This window comes from Mastomys coucha, unplaced genomic scaffold (assembly GCF_008632895.1).
Source record: "Mastomys coucha isolate ucsf_1 unplaced genomic scaffold, UCSF_Mcou_1 pScaffold16, whole genome shotgun sequence".
NCBI classification, from domain to species: domain Eukaryota; kingdom Metazoa; phylum Chordata; class Mammalia; order Rodentia; family Muridae; genus Mastomys; species Mastomys coucha.
In genome coordinates, this window is record NW_022196898.1 from 85,344,210 (window position 1) to 85,367,078 (window position 22,869).

The 22,869-nt window shown below is 42.2% G+C and overlaps 2 protein-coding genes across 3 annotated transcripts in view; one reads left to right on the plus strand and one right to left on the minus strand.

Moving 5' to 3' along the window:
- Positions 1-8,716, plus strand: part of CUNH4orf54 (chromosome unknown C4orf54 homolog) — a 19,580-nt gene extending 10,864 nt beyond the window's left edge. For both annotated transcript variants that reach the window (XM_031375637.1, XM_031375636.1), the window contains exon 3: positions 4,404-8,716. The gene's annotated coding sequence lies outside the window, so the exon portion shown is untranslated. The remainder of the gene's footprint in view (positions 1-4,403) is intronic.
- Positions 8,717-14,921: 6,205 nt separating this feature from the next.
- Mttp (microsomal triglyceride transfer protein) overlaps positions 14,922-22,869 on the minus strand; it is a 44,572-nt gene continuing 36,624 nt past the window's right edge. Inside the window, exons 16-18 of the mRNA XM_031376176.1 lie at positions 20,182-20,306; positions 17,733-17,903; positions 14,922-16,355 (exon numbers count right to left, since the gene is read on the minus strand). Coding sequence (XP_031232036.1) covers positions 16,181-16,355; positions 17,733-17,903; positions 20,182-20,306 — 471 coding nt within the window. The 3' untranslated portion in view covers positions 14,922-16,180. The remainder of the gene's footprint in view (positions 16,356-17,732; positions 17,904-20,181; positions 20,307-22,869) is intronic.

A 22,869-nucleotide genomic window follows, 5' to 3' on the forward strand; every position in this document is an offset into this window, starting at 1 on the left:
TTTTTGAGGATTTTGTTTTGCTTTTGTTACGGAATTAATTGCTAAAATTGCGGGACTGGGTGGACTTGGCAGCTCTTTCACCACAACATCCTTCAAAACACTGAGCATCCCTGGTAGGTCAGAACTGTGCCGGTCTCCTGAGTCCCGGTGGACAGAGGCCAGAGGCTGGGCTGCTACAAACTCCCCGTTTCATTTTCTGTCCATCCCATAATTACATCCCATGGTCAATAGATTATTTCTTTTCCCTCCCCTAATATGGCTGTGGCTCCCTCTCCCAATTAGTATAACATTAACATAGCTGCAGCTTAGTTCTATAATATTCATAATGTGCTTTTATTCTAATTGCCTTTTCTCCATTTTCACTGGATTGAACTTCTCTCTAGCTCACTCTCATACCTTTTTCTCTTCAGCTCTGTCGTGCACACACGTATTAGCCAAGGCTGGCCTTGACCTTATCTGAGGTTAGCCTTGATGCTTGACGCTCTGATGTTTCTGCCTCTGCTTCCCAAGCTCTGTGGTTACAGGGGTGCTCTGTCTACCTTCATAATTCCTTCCTTACCACAACTTAGCCTCATGCTACTGGATTAGTGAAACAAGTAGATAAGTTTCTTAATCCCTGTTAGGCAAATGAAGATATAAATTGCCCTAGTCCACAGCAAATGAAGTCCGGGCTGTTTGCACTGCATGCCTGCATCATTACAGAAGGTCCTTGGTCACTTGTTTCCCTTAGCTTTCCCTTCTTCCTTATGAGTGATCCCCCTTCCCTCGTCGGCTCCTTTGTGCCAGGCTTACTTCCTCTGAACTTTTCCAGCATCTTTATTTTGCCTCTTGGCCAGTCAGCCTAATAAAGAATTATGTGACATTTGTGCTCTCCTGGAGGAGAGCAGAATATAGCCTGGCTACGCTCTGAGGCTAATTTTTCTAATCAGGTGGGAAATAAACATTCTACCCAAGAGAAAATTGATTTGTCTAACTATTTCACTATCATAAGAGAAAGAGAAACCAATGGAGCTTAGGGGTTTGCAGCCCCTTAGGACGAACAACAACATGAACTAACTAGTACCCTCGGAGCTCCCAGGGTCTCAATCACCAACCAAGGACTGCACATGGAGGGGTCTGATTGTTCAGGCAGCATGTGTATGGTAGAGGATTGCAAAATCGATCATCAATAGGAGGAGAGGACCTCGGCCCTGTGAAGGCTCTGTGCCCCAGTGTAGGGGAATGCCAGGGCCAGAAAGTGGGAGAGGGCGGGGTGGCAGGCATGGGGAAGGGGGAGGCAACAGGGGTTTGTTTTTGTTGTTTTTGTTTGTTTCTTTGTTTTTTGAAGGGGAAACTGGGAATGGAGAAATTTGCATGTAAATAAAGAAAATATCTAAAATAAAAAAAAAAAGAAAGCAAGAAAAAAAAAGAAAGACTGTGGGTGTGTGTGGTATGTATGTGGAGTGTGGTGTGTGTGTGTGTGTGTGTGTATGTGTATGTGTAGGGTGTGGGTGTGGGTGGTATTGTGTGGTGTGTGTGTATGTGGGGTGTGTATGTGTGGTGTGGTGTGTGTATGTGTGGTGTGGTATGTGTATATGTATGTGTATATGTATGTGTATGTGTAGGGTGTGGATGTGGGTGATATGTGTGTGGTGTGTGTGTATGTGGGTGTATAGAGTGTGTGTGTGTGTGTGTAGTATGTGTGGTATGTGTATAGGGGTGTGTGTGTATGTGTGTGTGTGTGTGATGTGCTGAATTTGAGAAAAGGACTAGGAAAAGCAGGGAGAAGGGAATAAGTTGAAGTCTGAATATATCCAATACACTAAGCTTCTATGTGGGTTTTTCTCATGATTAAAATGTTTATTTTGATTAATATGATTAAATGTTCAGTCAGAACACTCTATCTATAAAAGAGAAACCTGAGCCATATCAGGGACACTAGATTCCATGTTAGTTCTTCAGTAATGAGAGGGTTCAGAGGCAGAAGGGTATGGGAGGTAGATATAAGGGGACCCCATCTCCCCAGGGATGCTGATGGGTGGAAACATTTTGGGTAAGGGGAGCCATGTGCCTCTGAACAGAGCCCAGGTCCGTGTGACTTAAAGTCAGGCAGGTGGCACTGAGTGCAGCACTATTACTTACTAGTATAGGCCGGTGTTGCGGACACTTTTATATGTAAAATGGAAACAATTTTAAGAAAAGTTGTAAAAATGGAATTGTCAATCCCTTCAACAAACATGGCATGTCGAAAGTGTCAATATTTCTTGGAAACTCGAACCCATAAACCCCCCAAATTCCTACAGGTCCTGGACAAACCAGAAAATCAACTCTATTGCTTCAGACATCCAGGGTGGAATCAGGGGCCTGTGCACAAGATCGCTGAAGTTCCCAATCAGGCGACAGCGATGATAGCTCACCAGTCCCCTCAGAGCTGGCTGGTCTCCAAGCAAGCCAGTTGGCTGGGTGCCAGGGTATTCTAGTATCCCCCCACAGTCTTCCAGCCTGTTATACAACTCTGGGTCCAGCCTACCAGCTGCGTGTGGTGATTTTCCTCTCTGTCTGGGCACAAGCCTGGGAGGAGCAAGAAGTCTGCCCTGAATCCCTGATGAAGGTGGTCAGTATTTCAGGTCTAAACTCCTGAGAAGGCATCCAGGGAGACCCCTCGGTAATACAGTATAACTAACTCTCCATCTTTACTCTCGGGATTCACTTGAGAAGCTGCTGGTGGTTTTCATTGGGTAATTACTACTATTTTATCCTTTATAAGAATTAGACCAATACTTTCAAACTTTTAACAAAATTTCTCTAAAATTAACAGAAACACAAAAAAAATACCTTATGGATATCCACAGAGCATTATTTAGACTAATGATCCCTGAATGTGATCCTCAGATATTGTATAAACAGATTTATCTCCATTGTTCAGTTGGTTGTTCTCTTGGAGGGGAGTTTTTTAGGCTGCTCCTCCCCCTGCTCCCCCTTTTCCTCCTCCCCTCCCTCTGCTATTGGCCCCCTTTCACTCTACTCAGAGTCCTTATAAACCTTGCCTTATGACAGCATCAAGCCAGAATTACTGTCAAGTTCCTTCATGTAATTTAAATTATTCTTCTTAGTCGCATGGTCACTTCTCTTTCACACGTGATTGTGCTAGGTTTCCAATTGTTGTTCTGCATCTGTTGAGATGGAGAATCCAGCTTAGCTGTGTAACTGTGTATCAGTGAGTTCCAGGGGAATGCTAAGCAGTAAGTACCACATGTGTCATACAACAGCTCCGGGGAACTGCTTAGCTGTGGGCAATGCATGCTCCATACAGTTCCTTTAGCCCCAATATATTTTCTCAATATAAATATGAAACAAGAAGATATATTTGAAGCATATTCACGAGCTGCAAAAAATTATTATCCTATCTCTCATTCTTTTTTTAAAAAAAAGATTTATTTTTTTATGTATATGAGTACACTATAGCTGTCTTGGTTGCTGGGAATAGAACTCAGGACCTCTGGAAGAGTAATCAGTGCTCTTAACCACTGAGCCATCTCTCCAGCCCCTATCTTTCATTCTAAATAATCAAGCTCAAATAGGTGCCCCCCCAGGTCACAGGACTAAAGTACCCCTTGCCTTGCATATAGTTAGAGAGATGTTATTTGAGTCTTCTATCTCAAGGTTATATTTCACATGATAGAGGCATCTTATTTCTCAACACATAGCTCTTGAAGTTCATTTTATTTTCGTCTTCATAATATTGCATCTGAAAATCAACTTCCAGGCATTAAAAAAGATTCCCTAAGCAAAGTTCTAGTAGATTATATTAAAAAATTTTAAAATAGAGGAAATGGATAATTTTATACACTTTTGAATGATGTCAGTGCTGTCTTCATATGGGTTTAATTGAGTTATATATTATAGACAGTAAATGTAATTTATATAAAAAAGGACATTGTGAGAAAGTTCACATAACTTGCTTAATGGTCATTTGCTTTCCCAGAATCCCTAGGCCAAGGGTTCATTGATCTAATTAAATTACTAGCATAGTAAAATTCAAATGATGCCATTTAATTTAAATACCAGTTCTGTATGCTAATTTTAGGAATACATACAATATACCATTTTGTCCTTGTGAATGATTTCAGAGAAACTAAACATTTAGCTTTAAAATCATTTTGAACAGCTAACTGAATTTGAGTCAGTATTAAAAGACAGGTTCCACTTGGTGGCACTTTCTGGACATCAGCAGTGTCTAATAACTGTAGCACATGGTTGCTAAGCACATTTAAAACTGTAAGGTACATACTTCAGAGAAATGGGCCAAGTAATCAAATAGCAGACAGGGAATGCATTTTTTTTGTACTTTTAAAGGGGAATATTCTTTCAGAAAGAGTCTTCTTTTTCTTTGACCATGTTTGCATTTTTTTTTTCTTTTGCAGGAGCAAGACAGAAATAAGAACTGTTCTTTAATTTGAAAGTTTCATTGTAACACTGAATTCATCTGAAAAAACTTCCAGTTGTGTTATGAACTTTTATTTCTTATGAACCATGTGTGTAAGTTTGTATATTCTCCTGAACAACTGCCTTAAGGTAGCTTTTGTTATTTCAGTTTTACTAAGATGACTGAATGGTTGCACTTCTCCCCAGGAAGCATTTCTTTTTATACTTTAATACAGGACATAAGCTTTCTTGCCACCGCCTGTGCTCCTGCACTTGTGACCAGGCACACAGTACACTGAGTATTTGAATGGTTCGTTCAAAACAGGCAGTGGCATCTGATTGGTTCGATGGTAAACCAAATCAGCAAAACAATAATTAGGATCAGAAATCACCCTGGAGTTTCTTGAGCTATGTCAAGTGTAACTGACAGGATGACATCTCCTACTTAGTTTTTAAACACAACCGTTTGCTTCCAACAATAGCCAACTCAGACAACCCAGTTCTGGCTACTGGGCTGTCTCAAGCTCTTGACCAGGTTTGGCATGATTTCCCATGTAATCATGACAAACGGCAGTTTTGACATTTGTGGTTTAATTTTTCCCATTTGCACAGCGCCACAACACTGTTTTTGTCATAAAGCAGAGTATTTTGAGGTATGGGAGAACCCATGATTACACTGAAAATTAAGTTTTAATTTCAGGAAGCATAAACCACTCATTCTCCTTTAAGACTATTCCCTCTATGGTTGTGCCTGCCTCTCACTGTTTGCAGCCGGAAGAGGAGCCTGTTTGGGGAAGAAGACAGAATTGGCTGTGAACTTTGTTTCAGTGTTTCCAATTTGCTCCAGCCCCAACCATCCCACAAGAGAAGCTTATAATTACAGTGCCTGCTTCTGGCTTCAAGTTTTAACAATTGTTAAGATTCCAAATCACCGGATGCATTGCCGACCAGTTGTAACCCAATTCTGACTGAATGGGTACATTCAGCCTTTCCTAATTAGTGTCTCAATTAAGCGATACACTGAAGCATTTCTTAATTACTTTCTCAAATACCCCTTTAAAACACAAGTATTAAGTCTCGAGATTTCTGTAAGGAATCTCTGTTCAGTTTTTTTGTTTGTTTAAAGATAAAGCATTCTGGTAAATTCTCTAGATGATCCTTTTTATTTTGACAATCATCAGTATTTGCTTTCCACCTAACATTGATTCTTGAAGTGAGAGAGATTTTATGCCTCTCAGAATACTGAATTTTCTAAGGCTTTTAAAATTTTAATACTTTGTCACTGCTTTGATTTTTGTCACTGCTTTTGATTTTGTTTGTTTGCTTTGTTTTGTTTTTTAAATCCAGGCTCAAAACCAAATTCAATGCCACTTCCGGGGCCTTTCTTGGGGGGGTGGAGAAAAAAGTTCTAAAAATTGAGTTCTTTTAGACAAAGAGCAAGATTTGAAGCAGGAATAGTGAGTGGGCTTTGGCCACAATCCACTCAGTTACCAGACAATGAGCTGTGAAATGAACCCTTGTCTCTGAGGCATACGGTATGAAGCATGGTCTCTGGGTTAAAAGATGCCATCAGGCCATACTTAGGAAAGCATCATTACCCCATCATTACATTTTTTTCAGTCAAACTGAGAGCATATAAGGGTCACTTAGTACTGGGACAAGAAGCTAGAATCCATTTCTTTCCAAGATGTCAAACCCATAGACCTGAGAGCAGCAGATGTGACGTCTCAGGGGTTTGAGAGCAACAGATGGAGTATACAGGGTTTGAGTGGAGAGAGGCTGGGCCTGGAAGGCCATGAAAGTTCCGTCAGACTTCTGAGACAGTCCCGTGGGTTTGTTAGCCAGTTCCCCACAAAGATAGGAAGAAAATGTGTCTTGGGCTACTATGAATAGTTATCACCAGCAGATCTGAGCCTTCCGTTCTCCTCCCACTGTAGGAGAGAAACTTGGGGTGGGGGTAGGGGTGGGGGAAGAACTTTTTATTTGTTGCTTCTATGTGAGAGCCTGAGCCCTCATGCAGCTTGCCAAGGATGTGGTCAATGTCCAAGTGGTTAAAATGTAATTATAAGCTGATGTTTATGCCTTTCATGGCAGCTATTGATCATTTCACAGTTGGGGTCACCATCTGAGGTTTACTACCTTAAATGATAAAGAAAATTCTCATAGGCACATGCTCAACCCTTTGTTTGGTCATTTCTTGAGCTTGTATGGACATGTGAATGAAGTGGCTTTTCCCTCTTTTTTTCAACCAAAGTGGAATGTACCAGGAACCTAGACAGTCTTCTAGTGCAAGAAGCAGTAACGCCCAGCAGTATCTTTTAACTACTGAGCTCTTTGTCATGTTTTCTCTAAAAACCTACCAGTTAAGAACTATCCTAATAGAGCCATGAGCTTGGATCTAAACAGAATGTGACCTGGCTGTAACTATTTCCTCTCATGGTCATGTGTGAGGCTTAGTTTCCAGAATGATCATACTAAACTCTGGAAGGAATTTTGACTCATTTACTGCTTTTTTTTTTTTTTAACCCCTGTTGGATAATGAGGTCATGTTGAAACAGACCCCTGTTTGACTTGTTTCTTGAAAACTAAACACATTTGTAGCCAGTATGATAATTCAGTTCGCCAGAATTTATTTCTTTGAACACTTATTGAAACTGTCATCAGGAGTAAATGAAGCCCAGGATTAAGTGTCTGTGTAAATATGACTCCTCTTGAAGTAACTAAGCTAACAATGAGTTCTACTCTGATAGCTCCATGATACCTTTCAAAAATTAACATGTAATTCAAATTCATCTTGTATCGTTAGAAGATGTCCAGTGGCATACATACCTTTTTCTTTATTCAGATTTGACCTTTTCACCTTTGCTTCTTAAAGAGATTTGATACATTCTGACTCTCTTCAGCCACTGTAGAGACAGAAGCCTGTGTTTGCTACAAACCAGACGTTCCTATTACCTGAGAGCTCTACCTGGGACTGTAGGGCAGAATTGATTCTTAAGTAGATGGCTATACTTCCACAATGGCTGTGTGCAGTGTGGACTTCTAAGTAGATGACTGCAATCTCATGATAAGTGTGTATATGTGTGTAGAAAACACATTCAGCGGTACTCTTTGTATTTAAGACTATCACAGAATACATTTTCCTATGTGGTGCTTGAGGAGTCTCATTCTACGGTTTACAAGGTGTAATATTTGCACCCTAAATTCTCAGGGTGTGCTATTTTACCCAGATACTTGAAAGAAAAAGGTGCCCTATGTTTTATCAGTACTGTTGATGGGAGAAAATTATGTGTAAGTGTGTTTGAGAAAACTGCTCATAAAAACTAAGTCAATAAGCTCTTAAGCTTTTACATAATCTCTAAGGAGATGTATACATAGGTGATATATATCGTGAAGAGACTGCTAATGTGTTCTTTAACTTCCGGGTCTGAGAGAGGCCTCACCGGTGCATAGAATCACTAAGAAAGCGTGTAGCATTTACTCAAAAGTGCCTTGAACTTGAATCTATTCTGAGTCACACTCCGTGTGTGACATGTGTGAACAAAGACCCAGAAGGAGGACCCTGAGCATGGACTCCGGTGTGTGCCCTGTGTCTCTGGGGAGACCTGAACACTTACTGCAATACTCGTGAGCTAGCCATATCCTCAGTACTTCATGTTATAAGTGCTTTGTTGGATTTACTCCTGTTTGACTCAAAATGGTGCAGAATAAAATACACACATCTAGTTTGGTTTTTCTTTTAAGTTTCTGAATTGCTCCTTTCCAATTAGTATTAGTGGCATCAAGTCCTTTCTAGGGATCCCTGAGTTTCCTACTATGGTTGGATCTGTTTTCTAGCAGGCGGTCTCTTCCACTCCCACCCCTTCTGAAGATGTGTGTTTTTGTGTTTCTATATGAAATTATATTCTTGTATAGTGATGGCTGAAGAGAATATGAAGACTGTGGAAGTTATGTATGAATAGGAGAGTGTATATTGTATAATGCATACAGAAAGATGTTGGATGATGACGAACTGTACCCCAGACTATGAGAGATGGCAGAGAAGTTCCTGGCTGAGGTTTGATGTGATGGTACAATGTGGTGAGCTGGCGACGGGAACTTTGCATCCAGCCAACAGCACCAAGATTTGCTTTCAAGTGCTTTTGCCTCTGGAGAAAACTACTGAGATGGGATTCCTTGTGACATGCCTACTTAACCTTTGACTGCCAGCATTTGTAAGGTGCAATCTTGTGTATTGGTTTTTTTATTTTGACAGTTTTGAAAACTTGTTTGTTGTTGTTTTTCCAGTAAAAGTAACCACAAAGAAAATGTACACTGTTGGTCTTTATTTTAACTCTCAAAGCAAACTTTGGACAGTTTCATTTTCTCCTAATATCTAGTTCGAAACAAATACAGTCTGTAAATACTATACAAACAGGTGCATTCATTTTCTATTGCTATGGTAACAAGCAGTTGCAGATTCAGTGGTTGAAGACAATGCATATTTAGGATCTTCTAGCTCTGGAGTTGAGAAGCCTGGTATGGATTTTTCTCTGTACCCAGAAACTATCACCAGGCCAACCTACGTGTTGTCTAAGCGTACCTGCCTCATGAAGTCCCATCTGTGGAGTTCCTAACAAGGTAACTCACTGCTTCACTGACTCCAAAGGGTTTCCTTGACAATTGTCTATGAGAACCCACATGGAAACCCAAGAAAGCTGTGCTCATTATTCTCCTTAAAATCTGAAGATTACACAGTGACGCTCCATGCTGCTGTGGTCCCTAAGCACGGCCCTGGCCAACTGAGATCACTGTGAACATGAATGTTCAAGCCATGTGGACCTACACTCAGGAAAGACTTCAGCACTCCTTGTGTTCGAACAGGAAGGAGTTGGGCAATTGGGGGTGAGAAAGAAAAAGCAGTTCAGTTATATTTTCAAGCGCCACCTTTGGCTTCTGGCTCTGGTTTCTTGGGGATTTTCAAATTTCTTCCTGTTACCTTGGGCGTACCCCATTTTTCTCTGCACTGTGCTGCCTCCCTAGTTGTCCTTGCAATGTGGGGAGGAAATAAGTTGTTGTGTCTTGCTCAGAACACTCCTAACTTCTTCTGTTGTGATAAGACACTGACCACAAACAACTTGGGGGAGGAAAAGCTTCATTTCAGCTCATAGATTAAAGTCCATCTCTAAGGGAGTCAGAGCAGGAACCCAAAGAGGAACTGAAGCAGATCAAGGAGAAACGCCCCTCACTGGCTTGCTCAGCTTTATTAGACAACCCAGGCTTACCTACGCAGGGCAACGCCACCCACAGTGGGCCGGGAGGTTCCACATCAAACATTAATCAAGAAAGTGCCCCAAAGACTTGCCTACAGGCCATCCTATGGAGACATTTCTCAAATGAGATGTCAGTTGACAAAACAAACAAACAGCTAACACACTGGTCTTCATTTTAGCCTAAGCCCCCAGTCCTAAAATTCCCAGACTCACACTATATATGCAACCTGATTTCCCTTAAGGTTTAGATTAATGTCACGCAGATCATCTGGTGGCCTGTCACAGGCTTTCATCCTCATAAGCAAACACCTTAAACACAAACTGCTGGAATCTGTATTTATAAACAGTTCCACACAACTTCTGAGGTAATCTTTTTTTTTTTTTTTTGCCATTTTTTTAGTTCATTTGTGCTCAGCCACTGCCCTTAGTAATAATGGAGCTCTGTTTAATCCTTTGATCCTCTCCTCCCTAACTTACTGGCTTCCAGACAATCCCCTGTCATTTTGATAGAGAACTTATCCACCTAATGGAGCTCCGATTATCAAAGACCTGCTGCAATATTGTAAAAAGTGTAGCTTTAGAACCAAGTATGTCCATTCTTCTCCTTACGTATTGCAGAGCAGTGACCCCCCCCCCAAACCTAGTAGACTAAAATAGAAATCATGTGGTCAGCTGACACAGCTGCAGGTTAAGCAGAGCTTGGCATGAACGGCTTGTCTCTGCCTCACAGAGCAGCAGATAGGGGCCCGAGAGTTCTCTCTCCCAGTGCTCATTGACAGACCTGACAAGTTGCTGCTGTATGATGAGAGCGCTGCCGAGCCACAGACAAAATGACTCCGGGTCCTCTTGAGAGCTTCAGCCTCTCAGATATCTTCAACATGTACACGCTGGGTTCCATCAATGCCAGGAGGTAGGGAGCCGCTTAACGCCCTTCTCAGAAATGGATACAGCATCATTTTTATCATCTCCGTGCACCAGGCAACAGGAAAATAAAGATGCAGTAAGCAGGAACATAATTGCCACCTCTAACTGAGAGGTTTGCCACAGAATTGGGGACATGTCTTACCGCTACCATTTGTGATAATAGATGTTATAAAACAGACATCTTAGGGAGGAGTTTTAAGGTCTACTCTTTGATGAGTTTAGTCGAACATTGTAGAAAAACACACCTAGAATGAGGGCAATCAACCATGGGTTAGGTGGGCAGGCTTCTATGTTTGTGTTGGGCAATACATTGGAGTCAGGTAGGGCAGACATCACAGTTGTCGTCCTTCCACTGTGGAGGGAATCAGTTTCCTTTGGGAAAAAAAAATGAGCACCCGTGATAGCTATGCCAGGCATTCTGGTCCAGGAGAGATGTTAAGTTTTCAAGAAGCCTTGACCTATGGTGGGAACGCCTGATACACTTATAAAGCTGCTTAGTCCTTATCAATTACCTTATCAATGGCATAGAGAGTGAAGGGAAACTGGTCAAAGGCTGCCAGAAAGAGAGCCATGCCAGCTACGCAGCACGGAGCTGGCAGGGGTGAAGAGTTCTGGGTCTGGACAGGACCAGGAAAATAAGGGCCTCGAAGAGACTGGATGTGAAGCAAACACTACCAAGGGCAGTGAGGAACAGTGTGTGGACAAGGAGCATTTGTCAGCGCCCGAAGCGGGTGATTACCAGCAGAAGCAGTGTGGAAAAAATAACTGATGTTTTTTCCTGCTCCTTGAAGCTATAGTCTGGTCAATACAATGGCCCTTACAGACAGCGTTTCTGTGAGACTTATACACTTTCAATACTATTGGATAGAGAGTGAAAATAGATTTATTTCAGACAGAATAATAACTGTTTTTCTTTCTCCATACCATTGCCAGCAATTAGGGAACTTCTGGAAGTTAGCCATTTTGACTGGAATGAGGTAGAATCTTGATGTATTTTTGATTTGTATCCCCCACCCCCAATGACTAAAGATCTTGGCCACTTCTCCAAGTATTTAATGCTTTTTTTTTTTTTTTTTTTTTTTTTTGCATTTCTTTGAAAATTGCCAGTTCAGCAGTCTATTTTCTGATCACATTATTTGGGTGCTTAATTTTTGCAGGTTGCCTTGTTTATCATTTTTTGCTGCTGTGACCAAGTCCTTGAGAAACACCAACCAGCTCAGGGAGGACTTACGCTTTGAGGGGACACAGTCCATCATGGTGGAGAAGGCATGGCGGCAGGAACTTGAGGCACACTGGTTCTGCGGTCAGGGAGCAGTGGACAGAGTGTGGCTGGGCTATATGATCTCAAGGCCTACTGTCTGTGACATACTTCCTTCAGTGAGGCTCAGCTTCTTAAAACTTCCATGATTCTCCAAATCAGCAGTACCAGTTAGAAACCAAGTACTTAACCATGGCCCTGGGGGGACTCTGTGCATTCAAAGTGCAAGGAAAGCCTTTATAGACTGCAGCTGTTAATATCTTGTCTGATGTGGAGTTGGCAACGATAGTCTCCTATTCGGTAGGATTTTCTCCCTATTCTGCTGCTTGTTTCCTCTGCTGTTCAGAGCGTCTTTAACTTTATGCAAGTCTATTTGTCAGTTCTTAGGATTGTTTCTGCCCTGTTAGTCTCTTTACACAAAGAGTCTGTGCCTATGCTTATGTCTTCAGATCTCTTGTCTGAGTTTTTCTCTAAGAGTTTTAGAGTTCTGAGTTTTACACTTTTACACTATTTGACCCATTTTTAAAGTGTATGTCTGTGTGTGTGTGTGTGTGTGTGTGTGTGTGTGTGTGTGTGTGTGTGTAAGATATGGATCCAGTTTCATTATTGTGTCAGCTCCAATGTGCTGGACAAGTTGTCTTTTTTCTAATCTATGTGCCTGATACCTTTGTAAAAGGTTCTGTGGCTATAGCTATGTTGGTTTATTTCTGGATCCTCTATTCTATCCCATGGGTCCACATATCTGTTTTGCGTCTGTACCTTGCTGTTTCTCTTAGAAAGCTCTGTGGTGTAATTTGAGGTCAGGCTTTACTGAGACCCAGGGATGCTCTTTCTGCTCAGAATTGTGTTTGCTATTCTGGGTCTTTTGTGCTTCCTTGTGAACTCCTGAGTTCTTTTTTCTGCGTCTGTGAAGGACGACATTGGAATTCAGTGGAGGCACATGGTAGATTGCTTTTCTTGATGTAGCCAGTTCACAGTACTAATTCTGCCATTCCATGAGCGTGGGAGGTCTTTTTATCTTCTTGTATGGATTTCAGTTTCTTTTAATGGTGTCTTTCCGTTTTTTATTACAGAGGTTTGCTACCTTCTTTGTTAGGGTTATTCCTGGGAATTTTTTTAATGTATTGCGAACAGAATTTTGTTCCTGGGTTCTTTCTAAGAAAGCTTGTTGTTGGTATATAGAGAAGCTACTGACATCATTATGTCAATGATGTATCCTCTTTGATACTTTGATAAACGTGTTTATCACATTGCAGAATTTTTCTGTTTATTTTTAAGGGTCCTTGAAGTAGAGGATCCTGTCCTATGTCCTTCCATTAATGAACAGGTAATGTGATGTAATGTTACTCAGCCATACAACAGAATGAAGCACTGATCATGCTACAGTCCAGACAACATGGAGAACCCAATGCTGAGTGAAAGAAGCGAGCCTCAAACAAGTAATATATCTCATTCCATTAGCACGAGATATTCAGAGCAAACAGGTTATTGATTCCTTAGGGTTAAGAGAATGAAAAGATTGGAGGCAATAGCTAAAAGGGGAAAGATCTCTTTATGAAAAGATGCAAAGGTTCTAAAAATGAATATGATGACGATACACCATGATTATACTAAAATACTGACTTTTACAAAAGAGGCAATGTGTGTAAATTCTAATCCTGTAGAGATTGTGCCAAAAATTATTATATGTTATTGAGAATTCAAACTTGCTTCTGGACCTAACACACTCTTCAGAGAGGAAGAAACTTCTGGCAGAAGCAAAAGGGAAAAGGAAAGAAAGAGACCTATAATACAGAGAGTGGGAGAGGACTTCCGAAGAGCCATGACCCAGATCTAGAGAGGACCACAAGAGCTCCAGGAACTTAGGACTCTTCCTCACAGCTTTATAGCTGCTGCTCCATCGTCACCCAAACTATCACCTGGATGCTGTTAGCAGTAAATATTTGAAACTTGAAGACAAATATAGGACAGTGGTGCCTGACAGCAGGTGCTGGGGCGATGTTGCTCAGAAATGAGCCCCAATTCTATTATTCTCTAGGTCAGAAAATGTCTTCTGTGCTTCATTTTCTCCACCAATAAAGTAACCGCTCAGTGTAGTAGCCACTAACCCCGCAAGTCTACCAAGCACTTGAGGTGTTAGTTTGAGAAGCAGGGAACAATTCGTCATGAGCCATCCTGCATCCAAGGACAGGGGACAGCAGTCACGATTCATGCAAGAGAAGCTGGCTAAATCCTCCAAGCAAGTAGGCAGGTGCTGGCTCAGCAGATCCTGGAAATCCACCTTATGGGCATCCTCTTGCTTCCAAATCTCTTCAAAATACAAAGGCAGTAAAGTGTGCAGGACTGGAGAGAGGGCTCCAAGCAGGCTCAAACTTACGTTTCTGACTCAAATACCTCATTTCCCATCCTGGCATATAGTCCAGTTCTCTTAAATTTCTATCTTGTTTATCTAAAAAAGGGAATTATTGCTTGCCTTAGGTTTATGGATCCTTGTCTCTTTGGAGCATATTTGGAGCATGCTAAGTCCTACCCAGTCTCCGGTGATTGGGTTCAGCTAGGCTAGTGGGACACTCACGCTCCACGTCCCAGAGTCCTCCCTTCCAGAGAAAAGATTACTCTACCTTTCACAGAGGCAGCTGTGGCTTTATTACACAGGCTTAGAACTGAAGTTCCTCAGGCCACGCCCCCTCAGCCTGTGCCACAGATCAACCTGCCCAACCCCCAGCATCAGGAGAGTACCTCCCCCAAAGCCAACCCACCACCTTCCACATTCCCACCCACCTTCAAGTTTTGACTTGGTTTGCCATGCTTCAGTAAGACAAACATGCCAATCTATATCGGTAACACAAGTGTGCCAATCTATGTCAGCAACACAAGCATGCCAGTCTTTGTCACTTTGTTGAAAACTTGAGTTGTGTGTTGTTTGCCCACAACACACACAACAGAGTCCTGAGGGACTGGTCCATCTCCCTCAGAGAGCCGAGTAGAGACTGTGTGCTTGGCTTGAATGCAGTGCATCCCTGGGTTCATCAATACGTGGATCAAAGGACCATGGTTTTAAAGTAATACAAGACAATAGGAGCTCAGGAAATTACACATGTTTATTTTTTATCACCACAATTTGTTTTCTACTCCAGCTACACTTCCATTTCATGTGTTTCCACTTCCATTTTAAACTTCCATTTGTTTAGTGGACAAACAAGCACCTGACATTGGAGGCGAGGGGCGGGGGGGAGCATTATAATAAACACATTTGCTTTATTAATAAATATGTTTAAATGCCTGGTGTGGTCTTTTAATTCACACAAATAAACATAGTCTTTATTTAATTTCATAGTTTTTAAATACAAATCCATCATTTTCTTGAAGCAACAATGTTCCCAATTGTTATTGGATGTTGCATAAATAAATTGCAGTCAAGTTGATGGAGTTCTTACCACCCAACTATCGAGGTATAGATAAAGTGGTAGCTACAGGGGTGTTCGCTCTAGAGAACCATGTACCACATTACAGTATCAAAAAGACACATCCAGAGGAAAAAATCTAATGGGTGCTCTGAGACTCAATTATTTTTACTCTTGTATGATAATTCCATTTTTAAAAGGCTAAGTGACTTCCAAGTAATCTCACTGTGGTGCCAGCAGAGATATGTCACAGTATGCTTTAATTCTGTCTCTTACCTTCACACTTATAAAACTACCAGAAAACATAAATATTAATTCTTGAGATTGACTAACAAAATTCTTTTAAGTCTTATCTGTGTCCTTTCTCGAAATCTTCCCATATACACCAGAAGAAGAAAAAAAGTAAAGAAAGAGAAGAAAAAGTAAAAAACAAAAAACAAAAAAACAAAACAACAACAAAAGGAAAATGGTTTGCTTGGGTTCCATCCACCCTGGCCCTTCTTAGGCCATGTGCTTCATAGAGAGCAAGCTTAAGGTTCTGTCGAGGGTTCACTTTCACTGAAAAGTTGTTGAATCAATTTCACATTTGCCTATACTTTAATGCTGTGGGTTTTTTGTTTTGTTTTGGTTTGTTTGTTTGTTTTCTTTTGTCTTTGTTTTTATTCAAATACTACTTTCTCAGCACAAAACTAGACTCACTGTACTGGCTAGGACTTTTGCAAAGTACAAGAAGTAGGCATGTTGCTAAGCGTTGTTTGGTGACTCAGAGGGACACTGTAGGTCATCTCCTGAATAGGCTCAACTTTAATCAACTGAAGTTCTCCATTGCTCTTTACAAACATCTTAAATACAGGTAAATATGTAAACACTGTGCTCTCAGAGAGCAAGGATTGGGCACATGAGAGCAGATCATTCTCTCAGAAAGGGACCCACGAGACTCAAAACCATCCACCAGAGTTATCACTTTCTGGCTGAGGCGGGAAGACCACGTTGCACATCTCAGAGTTCTCTTGATGGAGCGGGAGTTCACATCCGGCCACTTGGCTCTCTTTTCTTCTCCGAGAGACATAGCCCCTACCTGTGGATAGCCTTTCATATTTTGTCTCAAATTGCCTGTATAGTAAGAAGAAGAAGGCCTGGGTTACACACAGTTAAGCCACCCACGCTGGTCCCTGCTTCTGCCCTGCTCTGGAAGTTCTGTCGGGAGAGGAGATGTTGAAACTATTCTTTAAAGCGTTTTCACTGTTGTTTCTTCTGATACCAACAAGTACATTGTGACTGGATGGAGTTTTGGAATCCTACCAGGCTTTCTTTTGGGAAGAGGGAGCAAAATCCTGGGATGCTGTTAAACCCTACAGACCTTGCTGCCTCCTACCTCCAGGGTACTCCCTCTTCAAAGTACTGAGTTCAACATGGTTGAATACTGAGAAAGAAATATACCCAGCAAATGGTTCAAGCAAAATGGTGAAGCAGTCTAGCTACCCACGTGGCCGGGTTTGTGGCCACTGCACATATTTATGGGGAATTACTCCAGACAAAAATGTAAGTTATTATCAGTGAACACCAGAAGTTCTGAACATAAGCTACTATTATTTGTTCCAGGAGAATATAGAGCCCTGTTGTTTGTAATTAAATCATTGCTGTACTTTTTTAAAATATGGGTCATGAAATCCCAGTAGAATAAGGTACTCAACTTTGGCCTGGTTATCACAAAAGGTGATGTAAATTGTGACTTGCTAGTTCAAGTGTACAAATTACAGCTTACAGTTAGATACTGTTCAAGAAGACCTTCCTAACTCCTATGGAGGAGTTGGGTGTTACCTAGACTCAAACCATGCTTGCTTTACAGGATAGCTCTTCTGCAAAGATGGCAGCTAGACCCAAAGACGTGGTGTTAATGAGAGTTCGGCCCAGAATGGAAGAGAAGCTGTATAGATGCATAGACAATTGTATAGGAGGTTTTCAAGGACCTCAGCTTTCTCATACTAAAACCTAAATTCTCAAGACTGAGCCCAAATTTAAACAAGGTCAAGTTGTTGCTGTAAAAATAACTGTGGGTTCCCTTGGGCTATAGGAAATGGGTGACCAGATGTATTCTGTCCAGGAAGCAACTGAAAAGATACCAGACAGCAAAGGCTCATGTGGTTTTTCTTTTTCTTTTCTGAAATTAGGTGGTAACTCCCAGAATAAACTGAATCCCTTTTTTTTTTCCTTAAAAAGTTATTTCTAGGTTAAATATGACTTAATTCCGTATCAAACAAATGGACCCTTTGTATCTTAGAAACCGAGTTTTCTTTGTTCTAATCTATCATTCTCGTCTTTAAGGATGACGTGCTGCTTCTGTGGTTTTCACTGTCTCCTTTTATGTTTCACACTGAATATTGAGGAGTGCATGCAAATGCTTGGTGAGGCAGGAGAGGCTCTGGAACTTGTGCAAGCCAGCTAGCGGGAGAGCGAGTGAGCGAGCGAGCGAGCGAGCGTTCATCTTACCTGAGTGGGGCCTCAGCCCTGTCCATCTGCATGCAGACCAAGAATGGGTATTGCGAGAACTGCACTGTCGAGATGAACTCCAGACCAGCCTCTGTCTCTGCTCTGCTTTCCAGGCCAGCTTTCACGAAAGACGAGTCCACTGTGACATCGCTGGTTATCACCACAGCCACCCTGCAATTTTAACAAACATCTCTTATTGCCCCATTCAGCAGGAGGATTAACAGAACTTCAGCAAATCTCAATTCATGGTGCCATGAGGAAATACTTAAGAATGGAGATGTGACCTCAATGCACATAAAGTCTTGTTGAAACCAGGAAACAGTGGTGCCAAAGATTAACCACAGAAGAGTCACTCTTTCCCTGGGCTTCCCTTGCCTCGAATTCTTGACGTGGGAGCTAAATGCATATTACATATAAGCTGTTTGGAATATGTATCCCCAAGACGAAGGTGAATCATGCCTGGAACTTAGTCCTTTCTCAGTCCCAGAAACATCCACATTTTCTTAGAAAGAAGTGTGAACACACAGAGAAGACACCTGGCATTTATGATATTTTTCTTGTTAAATTCTTAGCTTTGTTAGCTAGTTCAGTTCCACTTCATTACTTTCCCCAAGGGTTTGCTATAGGCATGTATATGGTTGCCAAGATAAATGAAAGAGTGCTGTGTGACAGAGAGCCATTCCTGGGGTGGGATATAGATACACAGATAGGATGAGTTTAGCAGTGGTCACTTAGAGAACCAGTCAGACAAGTTGGATAACTAGGAGATATGGTTCAGTTGACAATGATGAAGTTAAAAAAAAATCTAGTACAAATTTGGCTTTCTTTAAGCAACTGTAAACTTCAGCTAAATGGTGGGAAATTATGTGCATGGTGAAATCAGATTTACAGGTCCATGTTTTGTTCTGCTTTTTTTTTTTTAAAAAATAGGAATGCTATGTTTTGTCTGGAAAATTATCAAAGAACCTTACTGCTGTTGTTCTCAGTATCAAACAGGCCACAGGTTGTTTGAGATGTGTACAGGTAGCCTGTAGTCCTTTACCCCTGTCTTATACACAAATGTTTAAGGGCTGTTATTTGTGCAATGAACAGGCAAATAAGATAGAAGACAGGATAGTTCCACATGGACACTGGGAGAGTGGAGGCGTGAAGGGGAAGTGAGCTCAGCAAGCAACGTGTACCTATGTGAAAATGTGCTTATGCACAATGAGCATATGCAGAGAAAAGTTTAATTTGGTTAAAAATGAGATTATCATTTTATTATAACCCAGTAGAATTAGCAACTGAAGAGAGATAGATGCCAATAACAGAGATAAGCTTAAACTTTTATGTTTCATGTTGTAATATTAATATGAGATCTTGGGGATAAACAAGAAAGGAAAGGCTATGGTTTGCCAGCAGGGTGTCTGTGCATGAGTTTGACAAGGGATCAGCTTTGCTGGCTAGCTCAATATCAACACAAGTTAGAGTCATTTGAGAAGAGGGACTCTCAGTGGAGAAAGTGCCTCCCTAAAATCAGGCTGCAGGCATGCCTGTAGGACATTTTTAAAATTAGCAATTGATGTGGGTTAGCGTGTTGGCTCATTGCGGGTGGTGCCACCCCAGGCTCATGTTCCTGGGTGATTTTATATATATATATATATATATATATATATATATATATATATATATATATATATCAGGCTGATCAAGCCAGTGAGCAGTGCCTCTTACTGCCCTCTGTATCAGTTCCTGCTGGGAATTCTTCCCCAACTTCCCTAGAGGATGGACTACAAGCTGAAAGATGTAATAAACCCTTAAAAACCCCAACTAAAACGACTGTCAACTGCTGACGTGAAATATGAAAGGAGGATGTCTTCAAAAGCAGGAAGAGCTTCCATGTTCATCTCGGTGCTCCTCACCTCAGTGCTCATCTCAGTGCTCCTCACCTCAGTGTTCATCTCAGTGCTCCTCACCTCAGTGCTCATCTCAGTGCTCCTCACCTCAGTGCTCAGCTCAGTGCTCACCTCAGCGCTCATCTCAGTGTTCCTCACCTCAGTGCTCATCTCAGTGCTCCTCACCTCAGTGCTCATCTCCATGCTCTTTATCTCAGTGCTCCTCAGTTCAGCGCTCACCTCAGTGCTCACCTCAGTGCTCATCTCAGTGCTCCTCACCTCAGTGCTCATCTCAATTCACACCTCAGTGCTCATCTCAGTGCTCCTCACTTCAGTGATCATCTCCGTGCTCACCTCAGTGCTCACCTCAGTGCTGACCTCAGTGCTCTTTTCAGTGCTCACAGTAACCTGTTTCTAAGATGCTATTGATGTAATGCATCCCCGCAGTCGTCTCTGGTCCCATGGCTTACAAACATTTCAAACAGAAAGCACAGATGTGAAACAGTCTAAAGGGTAAACAGCAACCAAGACACATTCTTGCTTTGTTGTTGTTGTTGTTGTCGCACTATGCTTACCGATTTTTCACTCGGGTTTTAGACTCGCGATACCACAGACTGAATTCCATTGAGCCAGAAATATCAATAGCTAGACCACCCTGGATCTCCATGTTGGCCTTTAGCCCAGATTGCAGCTGAATATCCTAGAAGCAAAAAACATAGTATAAGCAATTAGTTAACACATCTTTCAGAGACATACTTGGCTTCCTGATACCCAGTCCTCTGCTGGAGGACTTTGTAAATGTGTTTGTTTCCATGCAAGCTCAGGACCTCTCACCTACTAAGCCAGTGTTTTTGCCATCACACTGTACTCCCAGTGAAGAAGGTTTGGAAATATAGTACCCTGATCCTGGTCACCAAGGAAGGCATTGCGGATATGCTAAATAAGTCAAAATCGTGGAGGAATGGACCATCAATTGAGAAGGCTGCTTTCCTTCAGTTGCTGCTTCTCTTCGGGAGGGGCAGTTCATTTTCAACGCGTGGCTTTAGGCAGGGAGTCAGCACTATCCGGGAAGAGTATCTGATTTAGAAACACCGAGGGTGGGGGCCAGCAATCTGCTTCTACTATGCCTTCATGGGATTCTGGCACAACTGAGTTTGAGAACCACCGAACCAAGAGGATGAACGAATTTCCATCAGAAACCTAGCACGTGGCTTTTTTGGAAACACGAAGATTGGACAAAACGGCCTGTTCGAGTCCTTAAGCACTTTGCTAATAGAATGCTGAGGCAAACGCAGGCAAGTGCATCTTCTGGCAAAGAAACAAAGGCGGGATGAAAATTCTGAGAGTAATACTCAAGCTCCAGGAACTGCCTAGGTCAAGCTAGGAAAGGAAAGGAAGGCACTTCAACCAGGCTTCAGCACCCTGCTGTTTGACACTTGAAATGACATCCAAACACTGGTCGAGCCAAGTACAAACTTCCCAAAAGCACAGTGACCCTCCTGGATGGTTTTTCTGAAGAGGCTTCGTGGGAGACTGAAATCTGATGGTCGGTGGCCGTGCTGAACGCGACAGCCATTCGGGAAACACAGCCCTGTACCCTTCATGCTGGTGCTCCTCCAAAGATGATAAGCGTTCCTGGCAGCCAAGAGCGTGACTCGCCTCTTTGTGCAGCTGCCATAAGCAGAACAACAACAACAAAAAAAACCATGCATTCACCAGGTACAAATGCCACAATTGCGCTTTTTAGAAAGGAGTGCGCTTTTCTCTCTGAATCTCTGAACAAACAAGAGAAGCAAGCATGGCAGGGACCCTCTGAGGACCAGCTTACACCCAAGTGGCCTAAGAAAGTTTGGCCTTGATATGAAAATGCTTTCATTCTGAAGGTCAGCCCTCAGAAGAGCATGGGGTGCTCAGTGCCAGGGCTGGGACATGTGACTCCACATCCCTAAGGATGCTTAAGAATATCCTTACTCTAGAGCAAAAATGGGGTTGCCGTTGGGTACAGGGGAGATATCGTGCTTCAGAACGAATGTAAAAAAACCCACAACTTCTCCTGTAAAATCCACGACAGCCACCCCCAAATGTGGATCTAGACCTCTGAAAAACAGGGAAGACATCAGAGGTCGGCTGCACCCCATGTCCATGTCTGTGGCCACGTAACTCCTGATGCATCCTGCCTCAGAAATGCTCCTTTTCCTTGTGTAATCTTTTGTTTGCTTGATTTGAAACACAGCCTCATTAATCCATCTAGTTCAGTAGGACCTTAAAGTGTAGATCTTGACCTTCCCACTGGCCATACATCATCTGGACGCCAAAACATCCAAGCCACAAGACAGAGCGTTTCACAGTTATCAGACAAAGGGCCTTGTGTGAGAAGACCCTAGTCATTGAGAGTGGTTTGGAGAAACACTTTGTCTTTTTCAAATGATTCCTTTTCTTCCCCACAAAGGGACCAGGGAAGAAGTCATGATGAATTCTACTGAATCCACTTACGATGACAAACCAACTCATCTGCACCCACCACCCTGCCTCTGTGGAGGGGAGAAACTTTACAGTGCACTGGTTCTGTTTCTGTAAGGAAGTGAAAGCAAGTGGAACTAACAGAGGTTGAGTCCCACTATGCCCAAAGCCTTACACATGATAGGTGGTTTAAACAAGCCAACATACGTCAGTGACACTCTTCACTGATAGACGCTATGCTCACCGGCTACACTTAGAGCCAGAACTGCCCACACCGTGTCTAAGGTCTAAGCTGCTCGTCACAGCTGTCACACAGTCACAACGCTTTGTCTCACAGACTTCAAGTCTATTCTGAGGGAGATCACAAAGAAGACAGAGCATAAACCTAAGTCCTCAATTGGCCTAGAATGCACATTGATTTAATGTTTTGTCAACAGACGTCAAGAAGAAGGCGACAGAACTTTGTGTTTGTGATTGACGTGACTCCTTTGCTCTTTAACTCTGACCTGAAAACTGTTTCTTGTAGAGACATACAGAAAGAAAGATGTGTGTGTTTGTGTGTGTGTATGCACGTGCACGCACACACACAGAGGAGCGAGTGGAAGAGGCAGAGACAGACAGACATGCACATATAGACACAGAGACAGAGAAATATACACATACACTCGAGAGCACACACACACACACACAGAGAGAGACAGAGAGGCAGAGAGAGAGACAGAGACAGAGACAGAGACAGAGAGAGACAGAGAGGGAGAGAGACAGAGTAATTCTATCTGCCCTGGAAGTTGTGACAGGCTACC